General features: G+C 37.0%; 1 protein-coding gene across 2 annotated transcripts in view; it reads right to left on the reverse strand.

Annotated features, from left to right (window-relative positions):
- TM9SF3 (transmembrane 9 superfamily member 3) overlaps positions 1-21,061 on the reverse strand; it is a 70,869-nt gene that overhangs the window by 21,750 nt on the left and 28,058 nt on the right. For both annotated transcript variants that reach the window (XM_034931229.2, XM_063607834.1), the window contains exons 7-10: positions 14,861-14,992; positions 13,179-13,345; positions 9,839-9,933; positions 6,022-6,152 (exon numbers count right to left, since the gene is read on the reverse strand). In XM_034931229.2, the coding sequence (XP_034787120.1) occupies positions 6,022-6,152; positions 9,839-9,933; positions 13,179-13,345; positions 14,861-14,992 (525 nt within the window). The remainder of the gene's footprint in view (positions 1-6,021; positions 6,153-9,838; positions 9,934-13,178; positions 13,346-14,860; positions 14,993-21,061) is intronic.

Consider the following 21,061-nt stretch of genomic DNA (forward strand, 5'->3'; position numbering starts at 1 on the left):
CAGGACTTATAAAGCTATAGTAATCAAGACAATGTGGTATTAGCATTAAAAACAAGACAAATTGAAATAGAACAAATCAAAATGAAACAAGAGAAAATCCAGCAATAAAAATCCACACATATATGGTGAACTGGTTATCAACAAAGGTGCTAAGGCAACTCAACAGAGAAAGGATAATCTTTTCAACAAATGGTGCTGGAACAACTGAACAGTCATATATAAAACAAAAGAAACCCCTCTGGCCCTTAACTCATACTATATATAAAATTGGCCAAAAATGGATCCTAGACCTAAATTTAAGAGCTAAAACTATAAAATTTCTAGAAGACAACATATAAGGAAAGCTTAGTGATGTCTGGTTTGGCAAAGACTTCTTAAATGGAACAGAAAAAGCACAAAGCATAAAAGAAAAAATATACCAGTAAATTAGACTTTAAAATTAGTAATTTTGCCCTTCAAAAAATACTCTTTAGATTATGAAAAGACAACCCACAAAATAGGAGTATATACTTACAAAATACATATAAGACAAAAGACTTGTATTTACAATATATAAGAACTCTTATCACTCAATAAGAAGACAATCTATTAAAATAGGCAAAAGATCTGAACATTCATTAAAGAAAATGTACAGATGGCAAAAAAGCAAATAAAAAGATCTTCAACATGATTAGTCATTAGGAAGTGCTAATTAAAACCGAAAGACACCACTATATACTCACTAGAATAGCTAAAATTAAAAAGACTTACTATATCAAGTGCTGGCAGTGATGTGGAACAATTGGAATTTTCACAGAATGCTGATAGAAATGTAAAATGTCAAAACTATTTTGGAAAAGTTTAGCAGTTTCTTGAAAACTTAAACTACCATATGACCCAGCCATTCCACTCCTAGTTATTTATCCAAGAGAAATGAAAACATAAGTCCATAGAAAGACTTGCACATAAATACAGTAACTTGATTTACAATAGCAAAAAACTAGTAAATTACTGGGCAAATGGATAAATTATGGTATAACCATGCAATTGAATACTATTGGGCAATACAAAGAACAAACTATTCATAAATGCAACATCAGGCCAGGTGTGGTGGCTCGTACCTGTAATCGCAGCACTTTGGGAGGCCAAGATGGGTGGATCACCTGAGGTCAGGAATTCAAGACCTGCCTGGCCAACATGGTGAAACTGTTTGGATTGCTTGAACCCCAGGGGCAGAGGTTGCAGTGAGCCGAGACTGCATCACTGTACTCCAGCCTGGGCTACAGAGCAAGACCCAGTCTCAAAAAAAAAATTTTTTTAATGCAACATCAATGAATCTCAAAATAATTTTCATGAGTGAAACAAAAAAGAATATATACTGTATGAGCTACCATTTAAAGGAAATTCTGTAATGAAAATTACACTATGATAAGAGAGAGCAGGCTGGTGGTTACCTAAGAATAGGGGAGAGAAAAAAGAAGAAAAGAAAGGATGAATTATAAAGGTATACAACAAAACTTCTGGATGTGACAAACATCTTTATCTTGAGTGCGGTAATGGTTTCACAAGTGTGTGTGTGTGTCTGTGGGTGTATATATATCAAAATTCATCAAATTGTACACTTTAAATTTATGCAACTTATCATATGTTAATTTTACCTCAGTACATCTGTAAAAACACACCAACGAAAAAGGGCAAAAACCATACCCACTGCTCTCAGAATTAGGCTAGGATTCCTTTTGACAGAAAGGAAAAGAAAAATGGCCAAAAAAAAAAGAACAAAAACCTATCACCACCACCAGCACAGCAACAAAGAAAACTAACTACGGGAGAGTCTTGGTTTTCTGTTCTGTAAAATAGGAATAACCACACCACTAGCTCTGCCTATCTCTTTGGGTTCTTCTGAAAACCAGAGAAGATAATGCATGTGAAAACACTTTGTAAACTACAAAGTGCTACACAAATGTATTATTATTGATCCTTATTATAATTCATCTTCTTAGATTTGGCACATCATTTCAGTCAGGTGAGATCTTTTTAGATGCTGCCTTCATTATTTCATATTACTAGTTCATTATTTTATATTACTAGTTTCTTCCCTAGTCTCACATCCCTTTTCAATTGAATCAGCAGACCACCATGTCTCTAAGTTATTAATAATCTTTTGAATAGGTCAGAATCAAGAATATCTGTCACCTTCTACTAAAGGATAGCATGTACATACTATGGCTAATACTTCGATACTCTTATAAGGTAGAACCCACTTTCTTCCTTTCCGTCCTGGAAAAGTAAATTTGCCTATCCAGTTTTACAGCACCTCTGCTCTCACACAGTTATTCAAACATTACTTAATGTGATCTCTCAGTATCTCTAAAAGATCATTTTTATGAGCAACAAGACTTTCAAGCTAAGGCAGCTGGGTACTCCTTCCTGTACAATCAACTGCCTTGCGTATCTTAGGCTTCACTTCCCTCTGACCAGGGAATCTTTCCTCTTACTTTTTTTTGTTTATGGGTTATATTTTATTTGATGAAAAATAAAGAGGAAGAATGGGATAGAGCCATTCTTTTTTTTTTTTTTTACTTTGTTACATCACTGATCCCACACAATGAGCCTTTGATCCTGATATCTTTATAAAATCCTTTTGCTTGCTTTAGCGTTTGTGAACAGCTCACCTTAGATGATGAAGCTTTTCTAACGTTGGTTTTATATTATCTTTCTTTCTTTCTTTTTTTTTTTTTTTTTTTTGAGATGGAGTCTCACTCTTGTTGCCCAGGCTGGAGTGCAGTGGCACGATCTCAGCTCACTGCAACCTCTGCCTCCCAGGTTCAAGCGATTCTCCTGCCTCAGCCTCCCGAGTAGCTGGAATTACAAGTGCCCACCACCACACCTGGCTAATTTTTGTATTTTTAGTAGAGACGGGGTTTCACCACATTGGCCATGGTGATATCAGGTGATCCACCCGCCTCAGCCTCCCGAAGTGCTGGGATTACAGGCAGGAGCCACTGCGCCCGGCCAGTTTTACAAATCTTTCTAGAAAAGAAAGGTGATTAGTTCCCATGCTAACCTGCCTCTGTGAGTTTTAAAACTCTGTAATTTGGTTCTTTGTCCTTTGGAATCCTACAATAAGATCAAAACTTAGGATCTGAGATTTACAGCCCACGAAAGAAAGACTTCGTGTCTAAAACCCTTTTCCAGAACATCTTGGCGAATCCTTTCTCATTCCCAAGGAACTCTTACAGGACCAAAACCTTTGGGTAGAGTATCTAAATCATTCTTGGATAAATTCCCAAAATAAAAAGTTTTTAGCTTTCCAGAATCAATCTAATTTTTTTTTTCTTTTTTTGAGACAGAGTCTCACTCTGCCACCCAGGCTGGAGTGCAATGGCGTGATCTCAGCTCACTGCAACCTCCACCTCCTGGGTTCAAGTGATCAAGCGATTCTCCTGCCTCAGCCTCCCGAGTAGCTGGGATTACAGGCCTGCACTACCATGCCCAGCTAATTTTTGCTTTTTCAGTAGAGATAGGGTTTCACCATGTTGGCCATGCTGATCTCAAACTCCTGACCTCAAGTGATCCGCCCACCTCAGCCTCCCATGCTGGAATTACAGGCGTGAGCCATCGTGCCCAGCCAGATGTGGAAACTTTCATAGAACAGAGAACTAGAGTGAAGATCACCCAGAAAAAGGCCTCAATAGCCAAGAGATCAAAGGAATGGGGGACAGAAAGAGATAAGACCTGGGGAAGAGCACTTAGGAGGATCTGAAGACTCTGATTCTCAAATTAAGGTATTCAGTTAGTAGTGGTACCTGGCTTCTCAGACACATGGCACCTATGGTCTGGGAGCCTTTCGGCTCACAGATCCATCCCCAGATCCCAGGAACTGGAATCAGATAAACACTACAGATTGGGTTTAAAGCAGGACAGACTAATTAGCTTGAAAGAAAGCCCTGAGCATTAAAATTTTTTAAATCCCCAAGTGATTCTAATGTGTGCCCAGGGTTGAGAATCACTGAGTTTATGAGACTATGTAACCATTTCCTTCAGAATGTCAAGAAGTCAAACAACTAAAACCACAAACTTAAGTAGTTCAAGTACTTAATGAAGAGCTGGGTGAAACATTCACCTCAAGTTCTTCAAGTTATGTTCTAAACAAGTTTTCATACTCTTAAACAGAGAAAAGGAGACGGTAAAGTACACACCTAATTAAAACATGAGGCCAGGGGAATACCCTTCCCCCGGTATTCCTTCATTAGACTAATGCAAATTAAGAACATAATATTGTAGGAGCCTGCCAAGTACCAACAGTTAGTCTTTTATTCACTAAAGAACAATTTTATAAACCTTCTCTGGCTCAGCACAGACTTTAAATATTATATTCTAATAATTTGTAATTATTAAATTATCTAAAGGCAAATTACACTGAATATTAACATTTAAAACTTCATTTACAAATTGGTAAAAATTTGCAATTTTAGCGAGACAAAGCAACTTTGAAATACCATTTTTACCAATATCAAATTCAAAACTTTCTGAGAAAAATTTTAACAGAATCAGAATTTTAATTTTTAAAGCACTATGAAAATAATCAATTCAGCAGATGTTCTTTGAGAAGTAACCTGACTCACTCTATGTACTTTCTGATGGCCTGGAACTATTACAAAGCAAATTATTTCCCTGTCTGGTGTAATTAATTACCTTTCCCTTTTCTAAGCATTATCACTTACTTTGGCTTGAAAAAAAAAAAAAATTCCATTCTGAAACAAGTTTCAAAATATTCCTAACTAAAAGGTATTAAATATTTAATAAAAATGTATAATATTCAATGTGTCTTTGAAAAAAATTGGACTATAAAACAAAGTCACCTGGAATTTTTGGGAAACTATTTGTTAACTCCCATATAATAGAAAGAAAACCCAAACAAGATTAAAACAGATATTGTGGGCTCTAATGGCAGTTCTACCATTAACTGCCTGTACGATTGTGACTAAGTTATTGAGGCTCTGTTAAAAGCAGTAACCACCCTGCAACTTGCATTGGCATATATATGTATGAACATGTATGCACAAGCGTACATTAAGCCTTCACTCTAGTCTAGGCCTAAAATTCTGTTTCTAGTAAAAAGGTAATACCAAGAAGAATTGGGAGACCGTGGGTTAACTCATTTTATGTGTTCTAGTTTTAATATATTTAAATAATTCAAAGCATTTCCAAGACTGTGATTACAGGTAAGATATGCAAACACATTTTAACATCTATAGCAACGTATATTATTTACAAAAATGCTTAGTGAGATTCTTTTTTTTTTTTTTTTTTTGAGATGGAGTCTGGCTCTGTCGCCCAGGCTGGAGTGCAGTGGCGTGATCTCGGCTCACTGCAACCTCCACCTCCCAGGTTCATGCCATTCTCCTGCCTCAGCCTCCTGAATAGCTGGGACCACAGGCGCCCACCACCACACCTGGCTAATTTTTTTTTTTTTTTTTTTTAGTAGAGACAGGGTTTCACCGTGTTAGCCAGGATGGTCTCAATCTCCTGACCTCGTGATCCACCCACCTCAGCCACCCAAAGTGCTGGGATTAAAGGTGTGAGCCACCGCGCCTGGCCAATGCTTAGTGACTTTCTAAGAAATGTATGTTAATACAAAAAAATGTGTCATGGAAAAGCTTTACTTTCTACCACTGCACTCACCTATCACCTTAAAACACCCATGTTTTGTGATTGTCATGATTCTTTCTCTAAAATATATTCACCAGTTCTTCCCATCTCTGATAAAAAGCTATAGTGCTCTCTTTTAAAGTCAGCCTTTCACTTTACTGGCTTACAGAATCAAGAAAAAATAAAAAGCCAACTATAGGTTTAAACTTAACCAAAATTTTATGGAGGCTAACAACAGTAGTATTCTCCTCATCTAACTTTCCAGGACTGAGTACGAACTGACTGAAACCATCAAAACATCTAATAAGAAGTATTTTGGAGGGTGAGTAGGTCTCAGTTAGAATGTGTATACTTTTTCAGTTTAAAAGTAAGATTCAAGCAACTCACCATTGTTCCAAAAGGAATGGCTCTTGAAGCATGGTAATAAATGGCTATGAAATTGATGAAGAAGGCAGTGCCACACACCATAGCTGGGATAAGGAATGCCCCAATAAACATCTGCTTTATCCATCTCCTTCCTGAAAAGAAAGGAAACTATGAAAGTTTAATATAATTATTTAGTACGAAATTATTTGTTTGAAATTTTAATATAAAGATCATGAAATTTAACATCTTAATAATTGTTTCAAAATAATAGCTAACAAATACCAAAGATTTTCAAGTACGTATAGTGAAATCACAGCTTCTGAAGTGGGTGCACTGGAAAAGAGCAATGACCTGTAATAAAATATTCTGACATTTTGTCTTGACTCTGCCACTGAACTGCTGTGAACTTTCATAAGCCACTCTATCTCTCTAGGCTACAAGTTGGCCTAGAAAGGGGTTTTTATTACTGGTTTAAATTAACTGATCAAAAAAAAGAGAAAGGGGTTTTAAAACTATTCCTTGGAGTTCTGGAGCTTCTTGGCATGCCCATGAAGTCACTGGTGAAGAAAAATCCCAGGTGCCCTTACCCCTGCTTCAACCAGAACAATTACATTTTCAACAGTTACACATTGGAGTTTCATGTAAGTTTTCATTTGAAAAGCAGGTTATACTACTTTAAAAAGAAGAAAAAAGTCTAAAAACCAGTGAGTTTTAAAAAAAAGAACCTCAAAAGAAACCCACTTGTGATTTTTCAGCATCCTAAGACAGGGCAAAAAAAAAATTAAACGTGAAATAATAAAAAACAAAAAACCCTGAGTTAGCCTCTAAGTTTGTCCTTAGCTCTAAAATTATAATTATAAATATGTATTTAAGAGCATTTCTACGTTTGAAAAGAAAAAAAACCAATGTGTTTCATAAGCTCTCTCTCAGCAATCAGAACTACAGATTTATAAGTTTTACTATTTCTCTGTACCTCTGTGTATTGCCAAAATTCTATACATTGAGCTTCTATTATTCAAATAATCAAGGGAACAAATTTTTTAACTATGTAATAAAAAAATCTTCAATTTTGCTCATACAGACCAGAAGAGCAACAGAGAGCTGTCTTTCTAATACAGCAGAGGGTAAAGCTGGCAGAAAATATCTTCAAACAGCTTAGAAACACTGAATCACTATCAAAATTCAATTCCACAATCATAAGCAACAGGGACCCAAACAGAAAGTACCATAGAAAAATAAGCAATACTCTAATTTTTGCTTTCTGCTATATAAAGTTCTTTTAAAACATCTGTTACAGAATTACCTAAAATCATAACGTTCCTCCAGAAAAACTCCTTAATCCTGAGTTTTCTCTCCTGTTTCATTTCTTTTCCAGCTAAGTTTCAAGAACCTCTCCTTTCTAACTGATAGCCAGCATTGGAACAATACAAAAAGGTGGTGATTAAAGTATTACTTCTATTTAATTCCAACACCTTTCTAGCATTTTCTTTTCCTGCACTTTCCACTATCTTCTCAGATTCAGACGTGTATCAACAAAACTGTGGCCGGGCGTGGTGGCTCATGCCTGTAATCCCAGCACTTTGGGAAGCTGAGGCGAGCAGATCACCTGAAGTCAGGAGTTCAAGACCAGCCTGGCCAACGTGGTGAAACTCCATCTCTACTAAAAATAAAAAATTAGCCGGGCATGGTGACACGTGCCTGTAATCCTAGCTATCGAGCAGGCTGAGGCAGGAGAACCGCTTGAACCCAGGAGGCGGAGGTTGCAGTAAGCTGAGATCGTGCCATTGCACTCCAGCCTGGGAGACAAGAGCGAAACTCCATCTCAAAATCAATCAATCAATCAATCAATCAATCAATCAATCAATCTCCTTATCCAACTCTCTATTTCTCCCTTTCCTTCTAACAGTCAAAAAGAATCCTGTACACATTCCACTGGGTACAACCAGTAACCCAAGTATCTGCATTGCTGTGTTTTCTACTGCTCTTCAAACCCTTGAAGTCTCTGGCTAAGGTCCTGGATACCACTGGCTTCAAACTAGATCTATAGCATTATAGTGCACTGAGGACAGTGTGAAGACCTTGAGCTTCACTGTAGTTCAAATCCTGAGATAAGTCTGAAAAATTATTGATCCCCTGGGTTGACTTCTACATTAACCTGGTTTTTGAGGCTTGATCGGACAAAATATCAGGACACTATCAGATCTCCTCAGGACACTACCAATCAGAACATAATCTTTACATTACATTTTGTAAGACTTGATATTCCTAGACCTGAGCCTGAACTCTGTCAGCTTTCAAGAATAAGTGTAGTAAAGGAAAGTTGGGCTGGGTGTTCTTAACTTGCAGTCAGACTAAAAACAAATTTATGTCCAACTTTAAATAAATTTCCTGTTTCAAATAAATCTGTTTCTGCTGTGGAGACTATTTTGAGAGTCATAAACTAAAATTTTAGCCTAATTAATTTCCAGGTCAAATTCAAAGTAGAAGTTGCCTCATGTGTCCTTATTTCCTTAGGATGTAGTCCTATATGATAGGACTAATTTCCCACACCTGCGAGTCGAATTTAGAGACTGAACATCTACCTAAAATAGTCAGGAACCCATAGTGACACTCCCTCAGTCAATCCAAATAATTATCTATACTGAAGGTACAGGTCACATTAAGTCTAGGAAGATTAATAAAAAAGCAATGGTAAACCAAGATATAATCCTACGCTCCGATTTCCTATAACCTATAAGTGTGCCCAGTCTACTAAAAGAAGGCAGGATACCCTAATGCTGACACTGCTTAAGATGGGCTGTGGAAAATCACAACTCCAACCTTGGAAATATAATTTTAAGGTATTTCAACAACACTTCATTCATAAACTAAAATGCAAATCTACCAATTTTTGTACTTTTCTGACCTCAGACTACTGCAGGGAATACAAGGCATTTCTGAATGCCACTGCAGAAAAAAACACCAAGGAGCAGTATCCTTGTATTATCGTGTTATTACTTCCATCAATTTCAGGTAATAGTAGTAAAGGAGCAACAGGATATTTAAGACAAAGTGCTCTTAGCAAGAGACTGTGACAGTGACAAAGAATAGCAGAAATCTTTGCGAAGGGTCCTTTGATAAAACTAACAGTCAACAGAAATACATAACTTTCCTTCCTATTCTCTTTCCATTGTCCAGAAACTTTACCCACAGACCATAACACATGCCTTTATATTCATCTATAAAGCTTTTTTTCTGTGTGGATGCATCACATGGAGCACATCTAGAGCCAGGCACCTCAAAGCAAATAGTATCAATAACTTAAATGCACTCTCCTACATGTTCCTCAGGGCAAATTACATGGTGCACAAAGGAGATTATCTACTAATTATTCATAATTTTAGGAAATAAAATGCGAGAATTCCACAAAAGCAAGATAGAACACACAATAGGTTTGGTAGAAATTATGTGAAATGAGATAACGAAGAATTTTACAATGGCTGTTCTGCACATTTTAAATTCCAAATATCTCACAGTAGGCCAGACACTTTGGGAGGCCGAATCACTTGAGGTCAGGAGTTCCACAGCAGCCTGGCTAACATGGTGAAATCTCGTCTCTACTAAAAATACAAAATTAGCTGGGCATGGTGGCACATACCTGTAATTCCAAGCTACTCAGGAGGCTGAGGCACGAGAATCGCTTGAACCCAGGAGGTGGAGACTGCAGTGAGCAGAGATTGCACCACTGTACTCCAGCCTGGGTGATGGAGTGAGACTCTCTCAAAACAAACAAAAAAAATCTCATAGTAAAATATTAGCATCTATAATTAACAACATGAAGTGAGAATTTGTAAGTTACCTCCTTGTCTAGCATACAGACTTCCTCCAAAATAACCATTCACTGGAGACGTAGCAGCATAGACAAATATGGCTGTACTGAGCATTGATCCCCTCCTAAAAAGGCAAAAAAGAAAAAAAAAATTAAAACCAACAATTTAAAGAAAACATCATAGTCTATTATATTAGCATTAGTTTAATTTCAAAGATAACTTTAACAGAAATACAAAAATATCACAACCTGGACTACAAATAAAACTCAAAAGATTCTCTATAGTGAATGAATTTGTAGTTAAAACTGCATTTACATGATACCTGGCTGATCCTAATTTTTTTATCCTGCAGTTAAATGTTATGATATATTCTAAGCAAGTATTTCACATTTATTTGGCAAAAATACTAGAAGCTGACACTAAAACTGTTTTGTGACCCTGTAAACCAATCCCATAATATGGAACAAGATGTTCATCTGTTAAGAAAAATGACTGGAATAGTCTGTTTCATAACTTGATTCAACTGCTTATGAATCTTGCCTGCAAACAGAAATAAAACAGTAGTATAATCTATATTAAATACTATTATTTTAGATGGAATAACACTGAGGCTTTCCCTGTTTCCCTCATGCTGCTGAAAATGATTTTTAGGCCGGGCACAGTGGCTCACACCTGTAATCCGAGCTTGGAAAGCCAAGGTGGGCAGATCACGTGAGGTCAGGAGTTTGAAACCAGCCTGGCCAACATGGCAAAACCCCGCCTCTACTAAAAATACAAAAATTAGCCATGTGTGATGGCAGGTGCCTATAATTCCAATTACTCGAGAGGCTGAGGCAGGAGAACTACTTGAACCTGGGAGGCAGAGGTGGCAGTGAGCCAAGAACGCGTCACTGCACTCCAGCCTGGATGTCAAAGCAAGACTCCATCTCAAAAAAAAAAAAAAAAAAAAAAGTAAAAATGTAAAAATTAAAATCAGACATACGATTTTAAAAAAGTCTATAGGTCCTTCACTTCTTTGTTCACAAATATTCTATGGGCATTCCCTCCCCATGTCCCCCAAGTAAACCATTTTTATCTACATTGAAAAATCTGCTGAGGGAGGCAACAGTCCTCCTTATTCATCTCTCCAAGATGGGATGTGGGGAACATCTGAAGAGGTATTTAGCCTACACCTGCCACAGCCTTACCACTCTCCAGTGAAAACTTTCAGAGTAGCAGCAGCAGCACTAACAAGCTTACTCCTCACCTTCTCAAACTCTATGCCTTCTCAATATCACACTATAACAGGCATCCACATTGATACTGATCCTCTACCTTATACCCTCAAAATACTTTTCCTCTGATTGCTATAGTGACCACAGAGGCAAAGTAATTTTTACTTTACATTATCTGCTCTTTATCCTTTAGAATCATTCCTATTCAAGTGATTTATCCCAATTTTGTGTGCAAATTTTTCATTTTCTCACCACTTTGTATTATTATTTTCTCTATTTTCATTTCCGTAACATAGCAAATTAAGAAAAGAGTTCTGGAATAAGATTGCCTAGGTTCCAATCCCAACTCACTAACACTCTTTACTAATAAAGGGTGCTCATTGATCTCAGTCAGATTATTTCTCTGAGCTTTAGTGTCCTGGTCTGTAGAATGGAAATAGAATATTTCCTTCATAGGGTTGATGTGAAGATTAAGGGATCAAATGTGCATGAAACACCTAAAGTGAAACCTCAATAAGTTGGCCACTTTTATATAATAATAAATCCTTAATGCTTTAGTACTTACATAAGTAATGAATTACATTCACTTCAAATAAACACAACACAGAAAAACCACTTACAGTAATTATAGGCTAAAATAACAATGCATGACTTGCCTGCTAATATTATACATTAGTGAGTGGTTTCTAATTTATAAAAGTTGAAGGTCTTTAAGTAGAAGAGCTTCTGCATTTAAAAAAAAAAAAAAATGAGCTGCCGAATTGTAACACTAACATTTTGAAAAGGAAGCGGCAAAAACTTGGATTCTAGAAGAGATTATCTTCTAGTGGCTCTTAAGACTGTGACAGTACAGCTAGTGTCAATTCGATAGTGATTAACTTAATCCAGTGTTTAATGTAAAGCACAACTTCTTGGTAGATTTGAAATGTTTTCTTATATTTAGGGTCCAGCTTATCTGAAATACATTATGCCCAAAAATATGAACTACTCACCAGAACTCTGAAGTTTAGATTTGGGTTATTTTAAAGCTCATGTGGTAAATGAATTAGAAAGGTTATATTAAAGAAATACAACCAACACTACAGAGAAATAGCTTTGTTGGTTAATACATATTCACTTCAGTTCAACAAGCATTGACTGAATACCTTCCACATGCAAAGCTCCTTATGTAGGTACTTTGAGAATTCTAAGGTAAGTTATGACCTGATCCTTACTCTCAAGGAACTTACTATCTAGCAGAGGAAACAAATATTTAGTATACAGTTAAATATTTAATATGCAACTAAAGAGCCATTCTTTCAGCAAGGATGTATTGCTTGCCCATCAAACGCCAGGCATATAGAGGAAGGAGTGCATTATGAACTAAAACAGAGGCATGAAATATAACTAGAGAAAAGTGTCATTCTGAAGGAGGACTTCATAAGGCCGCACCTGAAATGCCTGAATTATAATCGCTACCACCCAGGCACCAGAGTGTGTTTGCTTCACACAGGTTGTGGCTTTCTTGAGCACTGAATAGGGACCTGAGATCTTCCGTGAATGTGTAACTTTTTCACATAGTTCAAAGACCTCAAATTAAGAATTTCTTACAAATGGTTTTGTTTGCAAAGAAAGAATTACAAAACTTGTGTCAAGATAGGATGCATACTGACCTAGGAGTTTTTTTTTCAAAGAAGTCATCAATTATTTTTCTAACCTTATGTGACTATTTCATCACTCTTTTTACTATTATTTACAATGTTTTCTTCTACTCTGTTTTCCAGATCTGAAGGTAAATATGAAGTAACTTAGTAACTGAAATTCTTGAACTTCTGATGAAGCTCTAATTGGATCTTCAACTTTAGGGAAAAAAAGCCTATTTACTTTGTCAAACAGCTCTGGATTGAAAGTAACCTCTGTTCATATCTTTAATGGAACATATAACCTTTATAACTAACCACAATGTTCAGTAATGCTACTAAGTTTTGGCATGTAACAGAAAAATACAGATTACTGTTCATTATTTAATTTGTCTGTCTGCATTTATGACATTTATCATAAACTGTAAGATAAAGGAAATAAGTAACGATTTAATTATGATTGACTTAAAAGATTCCAGTGATTAAAACTATTCAAGAACAATAAAGACATAATACAGTTAAGAGTAGGCACTTACTCAGTATATAAATCTTCTATCATTGCAACAATAATAACGATGAGAGACACAGCAAATATCTGACATCCAGAACCAATCAGAGAGGAAAATATCAGTGGGTGACTTGATGGTCTAAATACATCTCCATGCACCTGTTTCCATCCATATTCATCTCCTAGGTCTCTATCCTATATACAAATATATAGAGAGAGAGAGAAAAGCAAATCATTCAGAATCAAACTAAAACATAGTATGTAAAAATTACAGTTGTAAGTTTCCTCCCTCCAAATTTATAGCTAAAGAAATACAAAATATTGAGAAAGTATATTCCAAACTTAGAATGATCACTGCCTTAATAACAATGTTAAAATGCTGAGGTTCAGGAAGTTGACTTCTGGTTGTGCTCAGAGAATCTCAAATAACGGAAAAAGAAAAGGTTTAGTAACAAAAAGAAATGGTCAAATTGGGAGAACAGTGCACTGACTCTCTTAATGCCATTTTCAGACACTATTCTTGCTATTCACATCATAGCTGTAGCTCATATACAATCAGGGGCTAGGTGGAGAAATGAGAGAGAAGAGTATCAAAACCAGTACTAGATCCCCTAAGAATGCAGAAATGTCCTTTAGCGCCTAGAATCTAAGAAAACATATGGGGGAAATATTCAATATGAATGTTTTTATTTAACAGTCTATATGCATTTTTTTAAAAAGAATTCAATTTTTACTTTGCAACCTTAGTAAGCAAGTGCTCCTTAAACAGTTTCTAACACAGCTTGTTTCTAAAACAATATTTCCTAAGGAATAGAAGTCCCTCAGGTAATCTGTTTTGGTGGGGAGAATCCTAATCAGATACAGTTAAGAGGTACCAAATGCTTTATCCACCCTCTGATACTTCACAATATACCCTAATATATTAAAATTTAAAATTTTAAACTATTTCCCAAGCCAGGCACGGTGGCTCACACCTATAATAACAGCACTTTGGGAGGCCAAGGCAGGAGGATCGTTTGAGGCCAGGAGCTCAAGACCAGCCTGGGCAGCATAGTGAAATTATCTCTACAATAAATAAAAAAATAGCCAGGGGTGCGGGCTTGTTCCTGTAGTCCTAGCTACTCAGGAGGCTGAGGTGGCACGATCACTTGAGCTCTTGAGTTTGAAGTTACAGTGAGCTATGATCGCACCATTACACTCCAGCCTGTCTCTTAAAACAAATTTCCTAAATTTATTTAATGATACAGTATACCTATACCGAATATCCATTAGCTAGCACTCTATGTAACACACTTTTTGTTCTCTAACTTAGTAAAAGAACTTAGAAAACAAATCTTTCCTCTGAACCCACTAAACTGAACATAAATTAATCCTTCTACCCATTCCCTGAATTTTAAGCAGTATTTAACAGTATTAGACATATTCTTACTTGGTGGCAAAACTTGGCTTGAACTAACAAGAGGTTACACTATTTATTTATCCCACTTCGGGTGAATGTTCTTATGTTTTCCTGAAAAAAAATTAATATTATTTGATTACAGGGCATGGTTACAGACCACACTGGGCATTTTACATCTTTCTTAACTCTAAAAATCCTGAATTGTGGAAACTCAAAGACTTCCGGTAAGAAATTATGACCTACCTCCCAACATTTAAAACTTAACACTCAGTTAAAATGTTTCTACAAATATAATGTAAATGTTTACTCACCATATCATCCATTTCTTCCTCTTTACTGTACCGAGCATAATCTTTTCTTAATGTTCTCATTAAAATCATTGAAACTAAGCCCACCAAGAAGATCACCATCATGAAGGAGTTGAAAATTGAAAACCAATGAATCTAAAATAACAGAAAATAAAATGTTACCAACCTGCAATATCAGCCACAAAATTCATAGGTTCCATGAGGACAACTGGATGTTAATGCAAAGAAAAAAAAAAGTCTTTAATTAAATCCTTTAGACAAAAATCCAAATTTCAGACACTTTGAGGATGAGTATTCATTATGCCAAGGGGATTGGCTTTCTTTACAATAAGCACCCATATGTTGAAAACATGCTATCATTTATATCAATTTTCAAAATCAAATTTATTGTTAAAAACAAAAAGTACAATTTGGCCATATAACCTATGCTATTCAGCATTACATGGAAAAAACATGGGCTCTGGAGTCAAACATTGCCAGTTTCTGACTATGTGACCGCGGTTTTCTCATCTGGAAAATGGAGGAGCTAATACTTATCTTCTAAGTGATTTGTAGGGCTTAATAATGTATATATAAAGTATGGCACCTTAGATACTCAGTAAATGTTAGTTCCCTTCCCCCTAATTGAACAATCTGAAAACCTCCTTAAAATACTAAGACTAAACTATTATAGCTGGCTGCCATGGACTTAGGTCACCATCCTGAATGATTTGCTTCACTTGCTCCAGGTTAGTTCATCCTCACCCTGTCACCATCATAATTCAGCCCTTTCCAAATCCATGTTCCATAGAATATTGAGGTATCCTTTAGTTCCTCAATGTTCTTGAAGCTCTTGGCTTTGATTTTATCCACATATTTGTTACAATATTACATCTAGATTCTGATTCATAATCACAAGGTACTACTCAAAATGTAGCATATCTGATTTGAACTAGGTCTGTGGCACTGCCCAGTTATTTCTTTATTTACATTTTAATTCCCAAAAGATCTTTAGGGATAGTCCCCAAATTTCTCTCCTCTCTTCAAGGCCCCAATGCCATCCTTTCTGCTGCCTTCCCTTGAAGCAAATTCTGTCTTCTATGACACAACCTTTCCACATCCAGTTTTGAGGTGTTTTTTCTCCTCTCATTTTGCATCCCAACCCCTCCACCTTTCACCAGCCATCAGCAATCTCCAAAGGTCCTTATCTACAATGATGTCTACTCCCTGGGGTTGTCATAGAGTTTAAACAATAAAGGTAAAGCAAATAGTATAGTGCCTGGCACATCATAAACACTAAATAAAATCTAAAAGTTATTGTTATTGCTATTATTCTCTTTTGAAGTGTTTGCTTCATCTTTTGTCCCTCATTCTTTTCATCTTCTCACCTCCCGATCCTTTCAATGTCAATACTTTTCAAAGAAGACATGTTCCAGTTCTTCCCTCACTTCCTCCAAAACACAATACAATCTCACTTTTGCCCCACAAAATTTCTCTCAAAGGCCTGCAATGAACTTCTAAACCGATTCAGCAGCCAATTATCTGCCTCACTCTCCTTGATCTCTCTGCCACATCTGACCTTTCCTGACACTACAGCATCCTACTTCACTGACCGCTGCTTCTCCTCTTTCATCTTCCATGCTGGCTCCTCCCATCCTTTGTGAACTTCTCCAAAAGCTCCAGTCTTAGTACTCTGCTGTGACTTCTTTAGGCTCTCAGAACTTTTAACCAGCATTCCAATGATGATGATAACACCCTCGCCCCCACCTCCCATCCCACCCCAAATCGCTAGTCTTCTTTCTCACTCATGTTTCAGGCTTTTGCTAACTACAATAATTTCCACTTGAATGTCTTTCTGGAATTGCAGATTCAGACTGCCCTAAAGTACACTCATAATCTTCCACCTCATATATAACACTTGTTTCTGATTCTCTAACTTCTGCTAATGGTACTAACATTTGGCTTTGAAATTTTACAATTATCTCTGGCTCTTCCTTCTCCTTAATTCTTCGTATGTAATATTAAGCATGTATTTTTCTTCAAAATGACTTGTATCTATCCATTCTGCTTCATTCCCATGCCATCACCTCATACCTTGATAGCACTAATGGCCTCCTGGTTGGCCTTTTTTTTTTTTTTTGGTCTCTCCCCTTCCTTTCAATTTATCCTGTAAAAAGCTATCAAGGAAATCTTTCCAAAGCAGGTTCATATATCACTCCTCTATTCTAAAATTTACAGTTGTACACCCTATTTCTCTCATATCAAATCTAAACTATTTTCTCCAATATTCTATACTTCCTGTAATATGGCCATCTCACCTTATCTAGTCAACTTTTCTTTCCATTATATTCTATATTCCAATAAGGCTTATCCCTCTTCAAGAATCCACAAGCACAGCATACTCACTTCCACCTCTGTATTTTTCTTATAATTTCTTCTCACATAGGATCTACTTCTACTCCCCTTAGCAAATTCTACCCAGTCTTTATATTCCAACACAAGTACCTTCCCCTCCATGAAACCTCTTATCTACATATTCCGGTTCTTCATAGATATCCTCCTGCTCTAAAATTCTACAGGTACATACATATGCATTGCTGTGTATGATTAGGACATATGTTAACTTGGGCTAACGTGCTGAATATGTGCCTGAAGCTGAAGGGCAGTCCTGGCTCTGTTATCCACCCTGAGGTTTCAGGAACGAGATAAACTCTATGGATCTTCTTGAAAAACAGGAGACAGCCTCTTCAGAAGACTATTCCTTGCTTCATTCAACAATTTATTTATTGAGCATCCAGTAAAATTATAAAGGAACCAAGAAATGCATTGTTTTTTGAAATGTTTGCTCAAAAAAGGTTATATAAATCTGAGTTTATTGTAAAAGTATCATTTAAGGTTCATAAAAGCAGTCTGTGATTTTCCAAAGATTTGATTTTGTTCCCACCCTGAGATGTTAACCCAGAAAAGCTCAAGAGGGAAAGAAAAATGACACATACCATCTTTTAGTCAATTTATCAAATTTTTTAAAATAAAAGAAGTTTTATATAGTTACTAGTAACTATACTAATTAGACACACATAAAATGTTGTAATTTCTAACAAGGCTCTGCTATTTTCTAATCTAAGATATACACTATTATAATGTAGTAATAACCTGAAATTTTATAATATTCCTTTATTCTAAAAATTATGAGATGTTGTATAATTGTGAAATTATTATACCAGGGAAAATACTTCTTAAAAATAAAGAAACCTGGTGTCACAAAGGGGTTTACTAACCCTACTAATGCTGCATGCCAGCACCCTCTAGTGTCACTAATCCTGAAGCTGCACCCTCAATTTGTCATAAATTTTAGAATGCAACTGGAGATAAATAACTATACCAACAATACTGCCTCTTACCTGCTATGTGCCAAACACTGAACTAGGTGCTTTATATCAACGTGAAATTCCCCAACAGCTCTGCAAGGTACTATAATCCTTGCTTCACTATTAAGGGAACAGAAGCTGAAGAACTGAATCATTTAACCAAGGTCATAGTAAGCGGCAAAGCATCAGTTTGAATTCAGCTTTAGCTCCTTTGCCTGTGCTATTAGTCACTGTATTAGAAGCAATTCCTATACTTGTACAGTACATCATATCCCTTCCTTCTACTTAAGGAAAACGATGCAGTATTTCTCTCCTTTTTCTCCTGCATTGCCAGTTTTGCAATCTCCACTGAACCCCATCAGCACATAAAGTTAATGTTTTTCTTACATTTAAAAAAAAAAAAGAAAGAAAAATCTCCTAATTCCATTTTCCACACTGGCTACTGCACCATTTCTTTGCTCCCTTTAGCAGCCAAGCTCCTCACAAGTCCATAATTGCCGTCTCTAATTCCTCTTTTCCCATTCTCTCTTACAGCAGCTCTGTTCAGGTTCTGAATGCCCCACCATTATACCAAAATCGTTGTCAAGTTCACCAATGACTTCAGGTTAATCCAATAGTCACTTTTCAGTGCTCATCTTACTTGACCCATCAGCAAAAATTCAGAGCTAATCTCTCTATCCTCCATGATACACTTTTTTCTCTCGGCATTCAGAACATCATACCTCCGCCCACCCCCCCCCCCCCCGCCCCGCAAAGCCCTTAACTGAACTCCCCTGTTCTTCCTAAACTCTTACTACTGCACCCAGGGCTTAGTCCTTGGTCCTCTTCTCTCTCTACATCTCCCTTCCTTAGCAATTATTACATCCAGTCTCATAGCCACAAATATGATCCATGTGCCAATTGCTGCAAAATTTGTATCTCTAGCCCAGACCTCTCTCCTGAACTCCAGGACTGATATATCCAATTTGCCAGTCAATATCTCCATTTGGATATCGTACAGACACACCAAAACGAACATGTCCCAAACTGTACCCTAATCTTCCCCTCTAAATCTCCTCCAAATACAGCCCCAGTGATGTCAGCTCCACTCAGACTGAAAACCCTAGAGTTTGTCTCAACCCTTCTTCACCTTCCTATCACGAAATGCCGCCAGCTTTAACTTCAAAATATACTCACAATCTAACATCTTTTCATCACCTACCCTGCTACCACCCTGATCTGAGTTATCTTACCTCTTATCTGGATTGCTACATCAGCCTCTCCACTGGTCTCCCTGCTTCTACCCTTGACTTCCTGAACCCACATAATAATTTGATCCTTTAAAAACAAAAGTCAGATTTGTTACCCCCCTGCTGAAAACACTACAGTGCTCCCCTGCCTCCTTTGCATTTAAGAGTAAAATCTGCAGTCCTTAAAATCACCATGGATAATCTGGCTCCTGCTACCTCTCTGACTTCATCTTCTTGCTAGTCCTCAAACCACAGTAAGCATATCCTCACTTTAATAGGCTTTTCAATGGTGTTGCCTCCGCCTGGAATACTCTTTCCCCTAAATATCCACATTCTTTATTTCCTTCAACTCCTTCAAGCTTTTGCTCAACAGTCCATTTCAGAGGCTTACCTTGACTACATAATATAAAACTGCAACTTACCCGACCCCTGGTACTCTTGTTCTGCTGTCTACTTTTTCTTTTTTGACACACTTCTCTTTGAATAAAGTGTGTTTTACTTATTGTGTTTATTTCACGTCTCCTTGACTAGAACATAAGTTCCTAGAGGGTATAGATCTTTGCTTTTATTTTCTAATGTATCCTACTTACCTAATACAGTGCTTGGCAGATAGCAGGTGCTCAATTAATATGTGTTGAAGTAATAAATACAGTATACCATTCCATAGTGAAAATACTAAAAGGCAGTCTTTCCCCTAAGTTGTCAATGTCCAGTGGGGCTAGAATCAAGGCAGACCTAAGAGTTCCAGTAGTGAGTGCCAGTTAAGAGCCTTCATATTCTCAAATGTTATCTAAATCTTGAAATTATCTGTGTCCATACCCTATTGAAGATTGCCTGAGCATTATACTCGAGGAGAACACACAGCAGGTGGGGTTGAGGTGGGGATTGAGGTAGGGGAAAAAATTTTAGCTCCAAGAGTAGTATGCTAAATCCTTCAGTAAAGACAATCCAGGCAGGGCGCGGTGGCTCACGCCTGTAATCTCAGCACTTTGGGAGGCTAAGGGCGGGTGGATCACTTGAGGTCAGGAGCTCAAGACCAGCCTGACCAACATGGTGAAACCCCACCCCTACTAAAAAAAATACAAAAATTAGCCGGGCATGATGGTGTGTGCCTGTAATCCCAGCTACTCGGGAGGCTGAGGCAGGAGAATCGCTTGAACCGAGGAGGCGGAGGTTGCAGTGAGCCAAGATCATGCCACTGCACTCCAGCCCAGGGGACAGAGCAAGGCTCTGTCTCAAAAAAAACAAAAAAAGACTAAATTCCAAATAGCTTAATTGTTAAAATCTCTGAACCCTGAGTAAGATCAGAAGTAGTGATAGGTTCCGGTAGAGTCTAAGAATGGAACCTAACAGTAATATGTAAATCTGAGACAACAAAAACTTACGGGCCATCTCAAAAATAGGTGATTAATAAACTTTAAAATTCTAGTCCAAAAGATTAGATCAAAAGAAAGAAGCAACAATTCAGGAAGAAATTCAGAAGAAGGGATACCCTTATGCCTTGTCTTTTTATCTCCATCCTTGAGGAGGAAACCACCAAAACAAAGTGTGATTTTTGCTACAAAGAATCAAAACTACCTGTACAAAACCAACACTAATGCTACCGGCTTTATGAACTAAAATTCAGC

This window comes from Pan paniscus, chromosome 8 (genome assembly GCF_029289425.2).
Source record: "Pan paniscus chromosome 8, NHGRI_mPanPan1-v2.0_pri, whole genome shotgun sequence".
NCBI classification, from domain to species: Eukaryota; Metazoa; Chordata; class Mammalia; order Primates; family Hominidae; genus Pan; species Pan paniscus.